This window comes from Haliotis rubra, unplaced genomic scaffold (genome assembly GCF_003918875.1).
Source record: "Haliotis rubra isolate DU_JTF1 unplaced genomic scaffold, ASM391887v1 Scf706, whole genome shotgun sequence".
Lineage (NCBI taxonomy): Eukaryota > Metazoa > Mollusca > Gastropoda > Lepetellida > Haliotidae > Haliotis > Haliotis rubra.
In genome coordinates this window covers 261,452-277,297 of record NW_025767420.1, presented here as the reverse complement: position 1 = coordinate 277,297, position 15,846 = coordinate 261,452, and the positions used below count along the sequence as shown (strand labels likewise).

Below are 15,846 nucleotides of genomic sequence, written 5' to 3'. Positions count from 1 at the left end.
CTGTCACGTGTGTGACTCACCACTGAATGGTGATTGGGTGAGAGATCACTGCCACGTAACCGGTAAAAGTATAGAGCGCGGCTCACAGCTGCGTGTAACCTCAAGCTTAGAATCAACCCTAAGACAATAAACATCCCGTTGTCTTTCACAACTTGAGAGATGTACGACTCTCACTTAATCATGCAGGCAATCGCGAAAATCGATGGTAATATAGCGTGCATCCCCAACAACATGGAGAGATACATCTCCTTCAGCTTAAACGGCCTTAGGTTCATAGATTCAGTACAATTTCTATTGTCTTCATTAGACAGTCTGGTCAAGGCCAACGATACCTTCCCTATCACCGACCGATACACAGACATCGAGACTAGACCCCTGCTTATGAGGAAGGGTGTGTACCCCTATGAGTACATGGATAGTTGGCCCAAGTTCGCTGAGACCAGACTACCCCCCATCAGAGAATTTTACAGCAATCTGACAGACTCGGAAATATCCCAAGATGATTACTCACATGCTATTAATGTATGGAATAAACTGGGTTGTAAGAACCTGGGGATTATCATGACCTGTACTTGAGGACAGATGTACTGCTGTTAGCCGGCGTGTTTGAGGCGTTTAGGCGGGCGTGTTTCAAGCAGTATAAACTTCGACCCGCGTGGTATTACACCAGCCCAGGTCTGTCGTGGGATGCCTTGCTTAAAAGACCGGAGTTAAGTTGGAATTGCTTACAGATTATGACATGCACCTATTCATTGAGAAAGGCTTGCGAGGTGGGATCTCCATGGCAACCAAGCGTCTGAAAAGCAAATAATCAATACGTTAAGGGCTCACGACCCTAGCAAGCCAACCAATCACATTCTCTACCTCGGCGCCAACAACCTGTATGGCTGGGCCATGAGCCAGTATCTACCCACAGGGGTTCGAATGGGCGTCACAGGAGGTCGATGTTATGAGCATCGCACCAGATTGAAATAAAGGTTATATCCTCGAGGTTGACTTGGAATACCCCAAGGCATTACACACATCACACAACAGCTACCCCTGGCCCCGAGCGTATGAGGGTTAACCCAGACTGGATGTCTGAGTACCAACATAACTTGTTAGGTGGGCGGGTGACAGACGTTGAAAAACTTCGTTCCCAACTTAATGAATAAGACCAAGTACATCGTTCACTATCGCAACCTACAGCTGTACCTGTCGTTGGGTATGAGGCTGACCAAAATACACAGGGTGCTCGTGTTCACCCAGAGCCCCTGGATGGAACCTACATCAGAATGAACACAGACCTCCGAAAGCTTGCCACCAGTGACTTTGAGAAAATCTCTACAAGCTCATGAACAACTTCGGTGTTTGGTAAGACTATGGAGAACCTGAGGAAGCAGCGTGACCGTGAAGCTGGTTCGGGTCGAATGAGGAAGACAAGCTCAGGAGACTGATAGCCAGTCCGGCATTCAACCGTAGCAAGATATTCACCGATGATCTAGTTGCCCTACACATGAAGAAAAGCCACATAAAATTCAACCGGCCTGTTTACGTGGGGATGAGCATCCTCGATTTATCCAAACACCTGATGTGCGACTTTTACTACAACGAGCTCAAGAAACAGTCGACGACAGGTGTGAAGTTCTGTACACTGACACGGATTCCCTGCTGATGGAGATTGAACCGAGGGCGTAATGCGTTGACATGAAAAACACCTCGATTTGTATGACACCAGCGATTACCCTAAGGCCCATGCCATACACAGTACGGTAAATAAAAGGTCCTAGGTAAGATGAAGGATGAGTGTGCTGGCACGCCCATAGCCGAGTACATAGGGTTGAGGCCTAAGATGTACTCCATACTGAAGGCCGACAATGGTGAAATCCGGAAGGCTAAGGGTGTTAAGAAGTATGTGGTGAAACAACACATCAAACCGCGCCAGATTCAAAGGAAGCCCTGTTCAAGACCCGTACCTTTAGGCATAAAATGAACACACTTAGAAGTGATGGGCATAAGATATCACGGACTGACTATAAACAAGGCGTCCCTGTCGCCTATGGACACTAAGCGTTGGATAGCTATTGATGGGATAAACACGTGCGGCGTATGGGCATGAAAAATTGAACCAAGACATGTCCGCGAAACCAGAGAAAGTTTGAGGCTATTTACTACAGCCCGGCGTGGGTACTGGAAAGGAGCTAGTGCTGTAGATAAGCTAGCTAAAATGGCGAGTACCCACAGAGGAGGCCAAAGCGTGGCTTGAAAACAAGCCCTGTGGCAGATCTATTTGCCGGCACCACGCTCGTGCCTAGAAGGAGGTTCGGTATTAACATACCTAATAACGTTCACCAGGCAGACCTACTGTTCCTACCCCGACGACAAGAGGTACAAGTATGCCTTAACCGTAGTGGGCGTAGCCAGTCGCTACAAGGAAGCTGAACCCTTGACCGCGAAAGACTTCGGCCCAGGTAGCCAGAGGATTGACATATACAAGCGCGCAGTCCGCTGGCGTGGCCCACAGAGCTGCAAGTTGACCCGGACGGGGAGTTCATGGGTGCCGTGTCACAACTGCTGGCCAAACCGCGATACAAAGGTCAGGCGTGGCGCGGCTGGAGCCCATCGCAGCCAAGCCATAGTTGAGAGATTTAATAGGACTTTGGCTGAAGCGATTATTCGACCATCAGTATCGCGAGGAGATGGTAACCCGGGGAAAGCGATCGACTGAATGGGTGTGAGGTTACCCAAGGTGGTGTCGGCAATCAACCATGAAGTCACCCGGCTCACTGATAAGAAACCGGCAGGCGCTATCAAACTAAAATCAATAGTTGCAGAGCCGGCTGCTCCATTGCGTGGAAAAGAGAAACAGATACCAGATAGGGCCCTAGTGAGGTATCTATACCAGCCGGGGAACACGAGGGTGATAGCCGTGGCGAGCCACCGATCCTATATGGTCAGTCAAAACTTACAACATAGATAAAGTGGACATCAAAGCAGGCGAGCCTAACTTGTACTACTTGAGGAATGGGCCAGGTAGGGGTTTGTAAGAGCGGAATTATTGATCGTACCGTACGGCACAGTGTTACCTCCAGCATAGCGGTGTCCCATTACTCCAGCCATGCCCCGCGGCGCGGCTAGGAGGTGCGTTCGCATCCCCCAACTTTTGTAGTAGGGGTAATGGTAGCAAGAGCTAAGGGTCCGACCAAAGCCTTACTTGTGAAATAAGGCTTTGCAGAGGCTTTGGTTGAAAGTGATCCAGAACCGCTATCGGCCCAAACTTTTTCATAGTAGGGGAAATGGTAGCAAGAGCTAAGGGCCCGACAAAAGCCTTATTTACCAAATAAGGCTTTGCAGAGGCTTTTGTTGAAAGTGATCCAGAACCCCCATTGTATATACTACTCAGGTTCAAGGTATTGGCGGGGAATAGCACAAGGTGTTAGGTTCAGTTGTGTTAGATTTTTGTCATTGGATCAGGAATTTTCACAAAATTCTATGTCCTGCCCTCATTACCACAGTCAGTCCTAGTAATTACCTCATTAGTGATGTGGTTCCCACACACACGTGCATACACTTAACTGGTACAATAACCAGTTACATAGCAGAACCTTTGAGTGGTGGATAATCAAGACAGCAACAGTCATGTAAAACACTAATCAGGACAGCGCTATGGCTTGTGGTCTTGGAAAACCATGACTTTGAAAAGCAAAAGGAAGATTAAGGGTAAGTAAATTATCCTGTTGGCCTTCTGACATGTATTTGAGCTTAAGCTTTCTCACTATGTTAAGAATAATTGAAAATAAGAATGACTCTGCATACTGTCAATAAGGCTGGTATCGTACAAGAGAGGGTATCATAGCTGACTGCTGACATCATTTGACAAAAGTAGTTCACTAAGATCAGTGGTAATCTAGTGATGATCAGTGCAATTTTGTAAAGTGGAGCTTGAAAAGGATACCAAATAATGGGTTATATAGAAATTATTCCTCCTGTATATGTGTCTTGTTGATTTTGTGAAACTCGTGAAAGAATTCATGAATTTGTGGGCAATACAAGAATTGTTTCAAGCCTTTGTAATTATGTTTATGATAAGTCTGCCACATATAATTACACCATTTGTAACCATGCGCCAATAATGTTGTGGCAGGGATCCTAACATTCTTCACATGATGTAGATCATTTTCTGTGATTACACCACAATCCCACTCTGTTATGAAAAATAATCAGTTATTGATAAATATTGTAACATAATGTTTTGTGTTAAACATTATTCATTGATGGTCCTTGACAGAAATAAGCTGTTTGCAAATGCAAACACTGTGGTAACCATTAAACATATGAACTGTAAGCATTGTATAGCTGTTGCTATCCATAATTGGACAAATATATATACATTATCAACAAATATATCATGCAAAACATACAAACCTGCTTTTGCTTTGAGACAAATTCTTTTTGAGCAATCTTTACTTGTTCCTCCAATCTGTTTTAAAATGAGAAACATTGTGTTCATATCACTGGATCTTTTTTACCCCACTGTTGTGACTACAGAACTAGTGCTGATTGTTTCTTCGGTATATACAGGTCATATATCTTTTCAGTGGTCACAAAGGAGGACAAACTGTAGTGCTTTGCCCTGTTGTCAAGGCCTGAAACTAAAGCATACACAAACAGTCTACAAGCTTTTTAAATAGACAATACTGGATACCAGCAGGTAATCAATGCATTGGAATCAGTCTTAATCAACAGTGAGCCAATTTGATATATACATAGAGAGAGTGACTTCTGTAGTCACACAATGGGTTGAAAATCAATAAAAGAGATCCAGTGATACACTATATATTCATGTATTGCTGCAATAGATGATCACTTAGTTTTCTTAATCAGCTTTCTTTCACCTCATTTCCTATATTTTAACTTACTCATCATGTACAGCCTTCTGTCTTCTCATCTCCTGTGTGTGAACTTACTCATCATGTACAACCTTCTGTCTTCAAATCTCCTGTGTGTGAACTTTACTCATCATGTACAGCCTTCTGTCTTCTCATCTCCTGTGTGTGAACTTTACTCATCATGCACAGCCTTCTGTCTTCTAATCTCCTGTGTGTGAACTTTACTCATCATGTACAGCCTTCTGTCTTCTCATCTCCTGTGTGTGAACTTACTCATCATATACAGCCTTCTGTCTTCTCATCTCCTGTGTGTGAACTTACTCATCATGTACAACCTTCAGTCTTCTAATCTGCTGTGTGCGAACTTACTCATCATGTACAACCTTCTGTCTTCTCATCTCCTGTGTGTGAACTTACTCATCATATACAGCCTTCTGTCTTCTCATCTCCTGTGTGTGAACTTACTCATCATGTACAGCCTTCTGTCTTCTCATCTCCTGTGTGTGAACTTACTCATCATATACAGCCTTCTGTCTTCTCATCTCCTGTGTGTGAACTTTACTCATCATGTACAGCCTTCTGTCTTCTCATCTCCTGTGTGTGAACTTTACTCATCATGTACAACCTTCTGTCTTCAAATCTCCTGTGTGTGAACTTACTCATCATGTACAGCCTTCTGTCTTCAAATCTCCTGTGTGTGAACTTACTCATCATGTACAACCTTCTGTCTTCAAATCTCCTGTGTGTGAACTTTACTCATCATGTACAGCCTTCTGTCTTCTCATCTCCTGTGTGTGAACTTACTCATCATATACAGCCTTCTGTCTTCTCATCTCCTGTGTGTGAACTTACTCATCATATACAGCCTTCTGTCTTCTCATCTCCTGTGTGTGAACTTACTCATCATGTACAACCTTCTGTCTTCTCATCTCCTGTGTGTGAACTTACTCATCATGTACAACCTTCTGTCTTCTCATCTCCTGTGTGTGAACTTTACTCATCATGTACAGCCTTCTGTCTTCTCATCTCCTGTGTGTCAACTTACTCATCATGTACAGCCTTCTGTCTTCTCATCTCCTGTGTGTGAACTTTACTCATCATGTACAGCCTTCTGTCTTCTCATCTCCTGTGTGTGAACTTTACTCATCATGTACAACCTTCTGTCTTCAAATCTCCTGTGTGTGAACTTACTCATCATGTACAGCCTTCTGTCTTCTCATCTCCTGTGTGTGAACTTTACTCATCATGTACAACCTTCTGTCTTCAAATCTCCTGTGTGTGAACTTACTCATCATGTACAGCCTTCTGTCTTCTCATCTCCTGTGTGTGAACTTTACTCATCATGGACAACCTTCTGTCTTCAAATCTCCTGTGTGTGAACTTACTCATCATGTACAGCCTTCTGTCTTCAAATCTCCTGTGTGTGAACTTACTCATCATGTACAACCTTCTGTCTTCAAATCTCCTGTGTGTGAACTTTACTCATCATGTACAGCCTTCTGTCTTCTCATCTCCTGTGTGTGAACTTACTCATCATGTACAGCCTTCTGTCTTCTCATCTCCTGTGTGTGAACTTACCCATCATATACAGCCTTCTGTCTTCAAATCTCCTGTGTGTGAACTTTACTCATCATATACAGCCTTCTGTCTTCTCATCTCCTGTGTGTGAACTTACTCATCATGTACAACCTTCTGTCTTCTCATCTCCTGTGTGTGAACTTACTCATCATGTACAACCTTCTGTCTTCTCATCTCCTGTGTGTGAACTTTACTCATCATGTACAGCCTTCTGTCTTCTCATCTCCTGTGTGTGAACTTTACTCATCATGTACAGCCTTCTGTCTTCTCATCTCCTGTGTGTGAACTTTACTCATCATGTACAACCTTCTGTCTTCAAATCTCCTGTGTGTGAACTTACTCATCATGTACAGCCTTCTGTCTTCTCATCTCCTGTGTGTGAACTTTACTCATCATGTACAACCTTCTGTCTTCAAATCTCCTGTGTGTGAACTTACTCATCATGTACAGCCTTCTGTCTTCTCATCTCCTGTGTGTGAACTTACTCATCATATACAGCCTTCTGTCTTCAAATCTCCTGTGTGTGAACTTTACTCATCATGTACAACCTTCTGTCTTCTCATCTCCTGTGTGTGAACTTTACTCATCATGTATAGCCTTCTGTCTTCTCATCTCCTGTGTGTGAACTTACTCATCATGTACAGCCTTCTGTCTTCTCATCTCCTGTGTGTGAACTTACTCATCATATACAGCCTTCTGTCTTCTCATCTCCTGTGTGTGAACTTACTCATCATGTACAGCCTTCTGTCTTCTCATCTCCTGTGTGTGAACTTACTCATCATATACAGCCTTCTGTCTTCTCATCTCCTGTGTGTGAACTTTACTCATCATGTACAGCCTTCTGTCTTCTCATCTCCTGTGTGTGAACTTTACTCATCATGTACAACCTTCTGTCTTCTCATCTCCTGTGTGTGAACTTTACTCATCATATACAGCCTTCTGTCTTCTCATCTCCTGTGTGTGAACTTACTCATCATATACAGCCTTCTGTCTTCTCATCTCCTGTGTGTGAACTTTACTCATCATATACAGCCTTCTGTCTTCTCATCTCCTGTGTGTGAACTTTACTCATCATGTACAGCCTTCTGTCTTCTCATCTCCTGTGTGTGAACTTTACTCATCATGTACAACCTTCTGTCTTCAAATCTCCTGTGTGTGAACTTACTCATCATGTACAACCTTCTGTCTTCTCATCTCCTGTGTGTGAACTTACTCATCATATACAGCCTTCTGTCTTCTCATCTCCTGTGTGTGAACTTTACTCATCATGTACAACCTTCTGTCTTCTCATCTCCTGTGTGTGAACTTTACTCATCATGTACAGCCTTCTGTCTTCTCATCTCCTGTGTGTGAACTTACTCATCATGTACAGCCTTCTGTCTTCTCATCTCCTGTGTGTGAACTTACTCATCATATACAGCCTTCTGTCTTCTCATCTCCTGTGTGTGAACTTTACTCATCATGTACAGCCTTCTGTCTTCTCATCTCCTGTGTGTGAACTTACTCATCATGTACAGCCTTCTGTCTTCTAATCTGCTGTGTGCGAACTTACTCATCATGTACAACCTTCTGTCTTCAAATCTCCTGTGTGTGAACTTTACTCATCATGTACAGCCTTCTGTCTTCAAATCTCCTGTGTGTGAACTTACTCATCATGTACAGCCTTCTGTCTTCTCATCTCCTGTGTGTGAACTTACTCATCATGTACAACCTTCTGTCTTCTCATCTCCTGTGTGTGAACTTTACTCATCATGTACAGCCTTCTGTCTTCTCATCTCCTGTGTGTGAACTTACTCATCATGTACAGCCTTCTGTCTTCTCATCTCCTGTGTGTGAACTTACTCATCATGTACAGCCTTCTGTCTTCTCATCTCCTGTGTGTGAACTTACTCATCATATACAGCCTTCTGTCTTCTAATCTGCTGTGTGCGAACTTACTCATCATGTACAACCTTCTGTCTTCAAATCTCCTGTGTGTGAACTTTACTCATCATGTACAGCCTTCTGTCTTCTCATCTCCTGTGTGTGAACTTACTCATCATGTACAGCCTTCTGTCTTCTCATCTCCTGTGTGTGAACTTACTCATCATGTACAACCTTCTGTCTTCTCATCTCCTGTATGTAAAGTTATTTGTTATTAAATTTTTTCGTTCTGCCCTCTGTCTCCTCATCTCCTGCGTATGAACTTACTTGTTTCGTGCAGCTTCTCTCCTGTGTGTGTACTTACCCATTGTATTTGGCCTTTCGTTACTTCTCCTCCTTTGGGTGGACATACTTGTTTTGTCTGTCTCCTCTTCTTCTGTTGATGGACTTACTTGTTTTGTACAGCCTCCAGTCCCCTCCTCTCTTCCTCCAACCACCGTTCCTTGTCTGCTTCAAGCTTCTGCAGCAACACCTCTGTCTGACCAATGTCCCACTGTGCCAAGAACTGACACACAGCCTCCACTGATGCAACCTGTGACACCACAGCACTATATTACGGAACAATGCAATGTAAGATCAGACTGGTAGGCCTGTCCTCATGTGGCCTGCACCTCACTTTGGCAACAATAAACATAACCCAAATAGCATCACTGCTATTCTTAGTAGACCGGACCCATTTCTAAAGTTAACACAAAGATATAAGATAAATCTGTCACACATATAAGTTGGTATTTAAGAGAGATCGTACTCTATGCACATTTGTAAAGTTACTTTAAACAATGATACTATAAGATAAAAACATAAGTAAGCACATAAACTGGTATTTAAAGGGAGATTATACTCCTAACCCATTGCAGACTTTGGCTACAGACTGAATGTCAAACATCAGGTTTCTACACATTGGAAGTGTGTACTTAGAGGTTGCAAGGAAGATGCAGTACTATCAGGGGCCATGTGGTATCTTCAAGTGTTCACAGCTATCCCCATTTTGAGAACAAAGAACACATCCAACTACTTTGCTGACTCAATCAGTGTGTCCAGACTGACATATCACTGGTACACAGATCTACAAACCCATACTCAATCTCCTACATGAAGATGACACTCCGACCGCACCTTCGTTTCCCAGTGTACAGGCCTCACTGTACAGAAACAGAGCAAAATCCATCCCACAATTGCCAGACACCAGAGCTGGAGTAAAGCTAGAGGGAACATGGACCATAACATATGAAGGCAGGGATTTCCTCTGTGTAAATGACAGAAGATGGCCGACTGCTGGTGTTTGCTACAACTGTGATACTAGAAATCTTGAGTGATGCTGATATTCTCTTTATGGGTTGGGTTGGGTTGGGTTGTACACTGCTTTTAGCAATATACCAGCAATATCAGGACAGGGAACACCAGAAATGGGCTTCACACATTGAACCCATGTGGGGAATCAAATCTGGGCCTTCAGTGAGTGAATGCTTTAACCACTAGGCTACCCCACCGCCCATATGTAACTGAAGATCAGCATGTGTACACATGTAGACTAACATGATGCTAGAGTTCCCATTTAATTTTACATCAGCTGGTCTTGTCATGTAGAATTACACCGGCTTATGTACCAGTGTGATATATCATCTGGCCAGTGTGATCATCATACTCAACATCAGCCTGTAAATTCAGACTGAAGTGCATTCTACCATAAAACAGTCAAGTGTCCTCATTCCTCATGCTCTTAAAAACACACCTGTTCTGATGTTTGACCATCAGCAGCAAATATCCGAGGATCAGCTCCATGCTGCATCAACACCTGCAATAAATATAACCACTGACTTCACAATAAATTTGCTAAATACTTGATTCTAATTGAGCAATCAGAAGTTTTAATTCCTGATAACAACCTCAATGAAACAGCTTATTTTGAAACCATGTTCCAGTGAAGGCATTCATTCATACAAAAATTACTTCTTTCCCAATACTTGTTACAGGACATCAGGAATTTTCCAGCTGCTGTCTACAAGAAGGTTGAGTAACAAGGAATTCATAATCACATCCACATGCGGTTTTTCCTGCACAAACTTACAAGTATGCTACATGTAAACATATTCTTACTATTGAAGATGTCATGACAAACTCAAGAAATGTTATAATCAAAAGTCTTGGACAATGTCAAATTGTATGAATATACAATGCCTTTTACAAAGCTGTCAATCGTAACATGCTATATATGGGATCACACTTTCTAATCAGTGTACAGATTCTAGAACATTTTTGGGTTTAGTCACATCTGGGACTTGATCCAAAAGTAAACCCATTTATATTTAATTTTTAAAACTGCCATTTTATAGAATTCTAGAAAATTCTAATTATAAATTGTTATATTTGATTAAATAAATCTATGCCGTTAATCTCAGCAGTTACATGTTTTATAAGGAAAGCACTCAACATAATAATTAATCTCATGGATTAAAATATTTACCTTTCGGTAATCTAGGTATTTGTTTAATTTCATTTATAGATATCCTTTTGAATTGATCTGTAATGGGACCAATCCTACTTTCTTTGTACACATGGCAGCTTGTTGATCTTATTGACAAATGCAAAAAAATTAGACAGCACTCATATTGTGCGACACTATGCTAGGGTATGATTGCCTGTTTGGACCAAAATTTAAAAATTGCCCTTGGATTCAGGTGGTCCTTAATTAATGCTTTTGTGTCACATTACTGGTAATTGGGAAATGTACAGTTTTTAGGATGAAGTTGAGTGAATATTTCAGCCTGATTGAAATGGTGTACGGCCTATGTTTACCAATGCATTCTCTGCAGCAGCATCCTACACACCAACAGTTTAATTCATCAATACACCTTTCAAAGTATGCCTCTAACACTCACATGCTCTTTCCACTGTTGGTACATTAGAACTTCTTGTAGAAAGATGACATAAACTGACCTAATCAAACATTGTATTATATCAGATGTTAATATTGCATTCAAACTTAACACTGGTGTCAACAGAGTAACAAGCAGACAAAGTCATCAATATCCCTCACAATGGTAAAATACTCTTCACGAATATATCAACTAGTTATGACTCTGTCAAATGTTAGATTGTTCTTCACATTGCTCTAACAAAACACATATAAGCAAACTATTCATATACTAGCATGCTTGTATCAACAACAGACTGCCTGAGTGCTTCCACGGTTTGATGTACCTTAGTAATGTTGACACTGGAAATAGCGTGGTACTGTTTATTTATGTCATCAGGTTCTTGAAAACCCACAAAGTGGAAAGAGAGTATTGAAAGGTTTTAAAGTTCTGCTCCAGAAAAGAGCACTAAAGTACTGTCGGAAATGCTAGAAAAATGCTTTTTAGCCTTAATATCTTTATAAAGGTGATAAATGTACTTTGTTGTCAATATATCAACTCGCCTATTGTGTACCTAATTTTTATTTCAATCGATTTAACATTCCCATGCATTTAAAAGGCAGTTTACAGGAGAGAATTTGGTACCAAAACAGCAACTTAATATTTTATCAGAGTTCAACAACAGAAATCTGAAATAGTCTTTACATTTATGCCAATAATACAGGTGGTGTAAAAATATGAATTAACGTTTTTTCCTAAACAAATAAATATTCAATGTTTGTGTTACTTTACTTAATTATCGTTTCTTTATTGAAGAAATATTATTATAAATGTTAAGTCTTGATAAATAAGTTTCCCGTCATGCATGCACATCTTTATCACAGCGTCCACTAAGGCCAACGATTTGCAGTCAATTGTTGCAAAGGTTTATGGGTTTTTTCTGCTTAAAAAGACAGAGTTAAACCTTTCATTAGTTTAGAAAGGGTTTATTACAGAACTTGTAGAGCTGTTGGCATGTCTTACCAACAAGTTTACAATATTGTAAACAAATCAGACAAGACAGGGACCGTCTCAAATGCAAAACCGGGACGTAAAACCATCCTTGGCAACTTTGACAAGGGAGTGCTTAGACGGGCGGTCTACAAACTTTATGAGAAGAAAAATATACATATTCTAAAGAAGCTACACCAGTGACTTCGTTAAATCTTTGGCCAATGTTCACAACTAGATTAAACTGACCGAATTACATCCATATGTTTTCAATGAAATATACTGTTGACATGCAAAACATTTATTAAAACGTTGCACATTTCTACAATCAATCGATCAGATAACACAAGTGATTGGACTCTTTCCAATGTACAGTAATTCGTATGTTTATTTCAAAACAAACACACATACACTAATGATCCCTTACATAACCGATCGTTATACTATAATGCACACATATTCAACATTTTGCAGAAAATATCTATTGAGATGACCCCTTGCCCGAGCGTGTGCTCAGGTGTCAATTTCACCTGTCGATACCGTGGATGCTGATGACGTAACACAGGCAATTAATGTTTGTATCAAATAACGTCCCACTACCCCTTATTTTTCTAAGTTTTTGTTTTTTTCATCAGTAAAAACACATTTTAGGGCATGTCTCAAAATTTGATCTCTCGGTCTACATTAGGTAGATGTTTCTTGAAGTGATATTTGTTATTTAAGTAACTGTAATACCTCTGAATTTTAAATATAAGTCAAAAAGCATTTTTCTAGCATTTCCGACAGTACTTTAGCACCAATTTCAGTCGAAGTCAAAGTTGTTGCCATGGAAACGCAAAATTATTTTATTCAGAAATACAAAACTACAAAACGGCACCAGTTCACAAACAGACTTATCTATGTCCCAAGTTTGGTGATGAAATATTGAATGGTTTTTATGTTCTGCTTCAGAAAAGACGAATTTGCATGGATGCATGGACGGACAGAGTCCAAAATATGTAAACTATCACTTGTATCAGGAAGTGCGGTTAGTGTGAGCACCTGACATGCCTCCAGGTGACCTGCGAATGCTGCCCGGTAGAGTGGAGTGCGCCCAAACTGGCCCTGTGTGTTGGGGTTGGCTCCATGCTCGAGAAGTAGATGAAGTGTATCAGCACAGCCACCATCTTGAAAAAAACACTTTTATCACTCTTCATAATATCACACACAAAATAATTACAAAATTATATATTTATTACATCATGAAAGAAATTCTTTGCAACTTCGAATGAAGATTTAATCACGTTGACTATAATATCTGCTACTTCTAAACAGAACCAATGGGATCATATAAGATATGCAAATGATGTAAATGTCTGGTCCATTAAAGGGGCACTGATCCAGAGCAATTCCCAGCACTAGTTGTTGCTTTTGCTATTGTCTTTCCCCAACAACTACCCGGATTATATCCCACAATACTTGACTGCTGCGCAACACAATTGGTAGTATAAGCGTGTATCCTTACATTGATCAACAAAGATTAGACACAGTTTCGTCTTGAAATAAATTGGAAAATGTAATCACCTTCTAAACCTATAAATATTTCCATCTTCATTATCATGATAAGAAATGAAAACATTTTGAAGTTTAACTTCATTTGCCAGTGGTAAAAAAATATTAGGATTGAAAGCAAACGAAGTCAATGTAGGTCTTTATATTTTTGTCTTAACATAACATCCCAGCATAATTAATTTATCATTATATTTTTATTCACTATGGAACCTCATAAAGAAGTATACTATTTGTTTTTAGTGAATATATAAAATGATTGTAATTTCTTGATATTTCATAGATTGCCCAAGTGAATCATATTTCACACACACACATGCCCTAAGTGGGACTTAGTGCATGTTGTTTGTCTCGCATCGAAGAACTTCATGGCAAAAAAACCCCGAATCAATTTGTTGAATGCTACAACAAATGAATAAAAACAAAATACAAATATCAAAATTATAACCAACTAAAATTATAGCAAAATTCCTTGTTCGAGGAATGTATCATCAATATCCACATAAAGAAACAATATGCCATTCATCTGCAGTTGACAAAGAAACCTGTTTCATGTTACGTGACTTTGTTTCAGGTTTTTCACATTGGTGTCTACAGTATTCTCATTGGTGACAAAGATAGCACAATTTTGTACATAATGTCCACCATTCTTTAACCCCCTGGATGCAACAGGGACATATATGTCCTTCTTCTTCAACCTTCACTTCTATCATGCACACAAATACACTTCACAGTTTTGAATTCTGTGGGAAATTTCCTGTTTCTCAATACTATTCACTATTATCTTAGACAAAGCTAAAGTGCTGAATAAGACCTTTCAAAATAGACTTCATCTTAAATGCTGCCATTTTTGACACATTACGAAATCGGAATTCACAGCATTATTTGGTGCATGTCTTGAAATACAAAAATCGGAAAATTACTCAGAGTATTGAATTTCAAAAATAGCACATTAATGATCGCTGATATCAGTTTTTCATGAAATCACTATTGATAGTGCTGAAACGTTGCCGACAAACCGAGAATTGATTGGGATATTTTTGAAAACGCCAAAGTGCACTTTCCGTCATATTGGATAGTGTTTACAAAATCATGTTTTGTGAAAACCGGTGTAGCAGGTCATTTCTTCCCCGGTCTAAACTTTCACCGGGGAGAATCTCGCCTAGGCCAAACTTTCCCCGGGAAAGTTTTGTCTTAGGTTATTCTTACCCCGGGAAAAGTTTGGGCTAGGCTAGAATATTTTGTTCTGTTTTCTATGAAAAGGGGAGACTATATCTCTAAATCCATCCTGCTCCTACCGCCATTCCTATCAAGACACATTGCATTAGTTCTTCATCTGTTCAAATCATGTCACCATAAGATGTACACATTGAATTGCAATTCTAGGCCAAAGTTTCCCCGGGGAAGGTTTGGCCAGCGGGAAAGTTTGGTCTGTTACACTGGTATTGAGATGACTATTACATCACGTTTATTTTATATTCATCATATCTAGAAGAAATGAAATGAAAGATAATGAGTAGTATTGGGAGTAACAGTCTGATGACAGGTCCCCTATAGTGATATTTTTTGCGAACTACTGCCCCTGATGGAGTAAAAAATATGGGTGAATGATGGTGGACTGGAACTGTTGAGCCCTACAACTCGGTGTCGACATGGATGCCAGGTATGGCAGATGAGTACAGGCTTGTGTTGTGTGGATCTCTGCTGCTGGCACTGACTGTTCTAGGTACCCAAGACAGAGTACCAACACTGATTCCGCCACCATCCATGTGTGCCCAAGGTGATTTTTGCGATGTTTCGTCACCAACGGTATGTTTGTTTATGTATCGTAAACCGGACAGTCTAGTCACATCCACATTATCTTGTAGTGTTTGTGTACCATCTATGATACACAGGGCAGGGGATGTTGAGTTACACCCTGGTCCCTCTAGCAAGAAATTTGATGATCTCAAGAAAGTCATTATTACCCAATTTAAGGAATCTGAAGAACGATTATCAATACAAGATGACATAACGGAGTTGAAGGCAGATCTACTGAAGAATAAAGAAAGACAAGAAATCTTGAGGATGGAGACTGACGCCAT

General features: G+C 40.5%; 1 protein-coding gene across 1 annotated transcript in view; it reads right to left on the bottom strand.

Moving 5' to 3' along the window:
• The window catches only part of LOC124259008 (IQ motif and ankyrin repeat domain-containing protein 1-like), a 227,146-nt gene that overhangs the window by 108,788 nt on the left and 102,512 nt on the right, over positions 1 to 15,846 (bottom strand). The window contains exons 5-8 of the mRNA XM_046693074.1: positions 13,256 to 13,380; positions 10,102 to 10,164; positions 8,762 to 8,901; positions 4,405 to 4,459 (exon numbers count right to left, since the gene is read on the bottom strand). Of these exons, the coding sequence (XP_046549030.1) occupies positions 4,405 to 4,459; positions 8,762 to 8,901; positions 10,102 to 10,164; positions 13,256 to 13,380 (383 nt within the window). The remainder of the gene's footprint in view (positions 1 to 4,404; positions 4,460 to 8,761; positions 8,902 to 10,101; positions 10,165 to 13,255; positions 13,381 to 15,846) is intronic.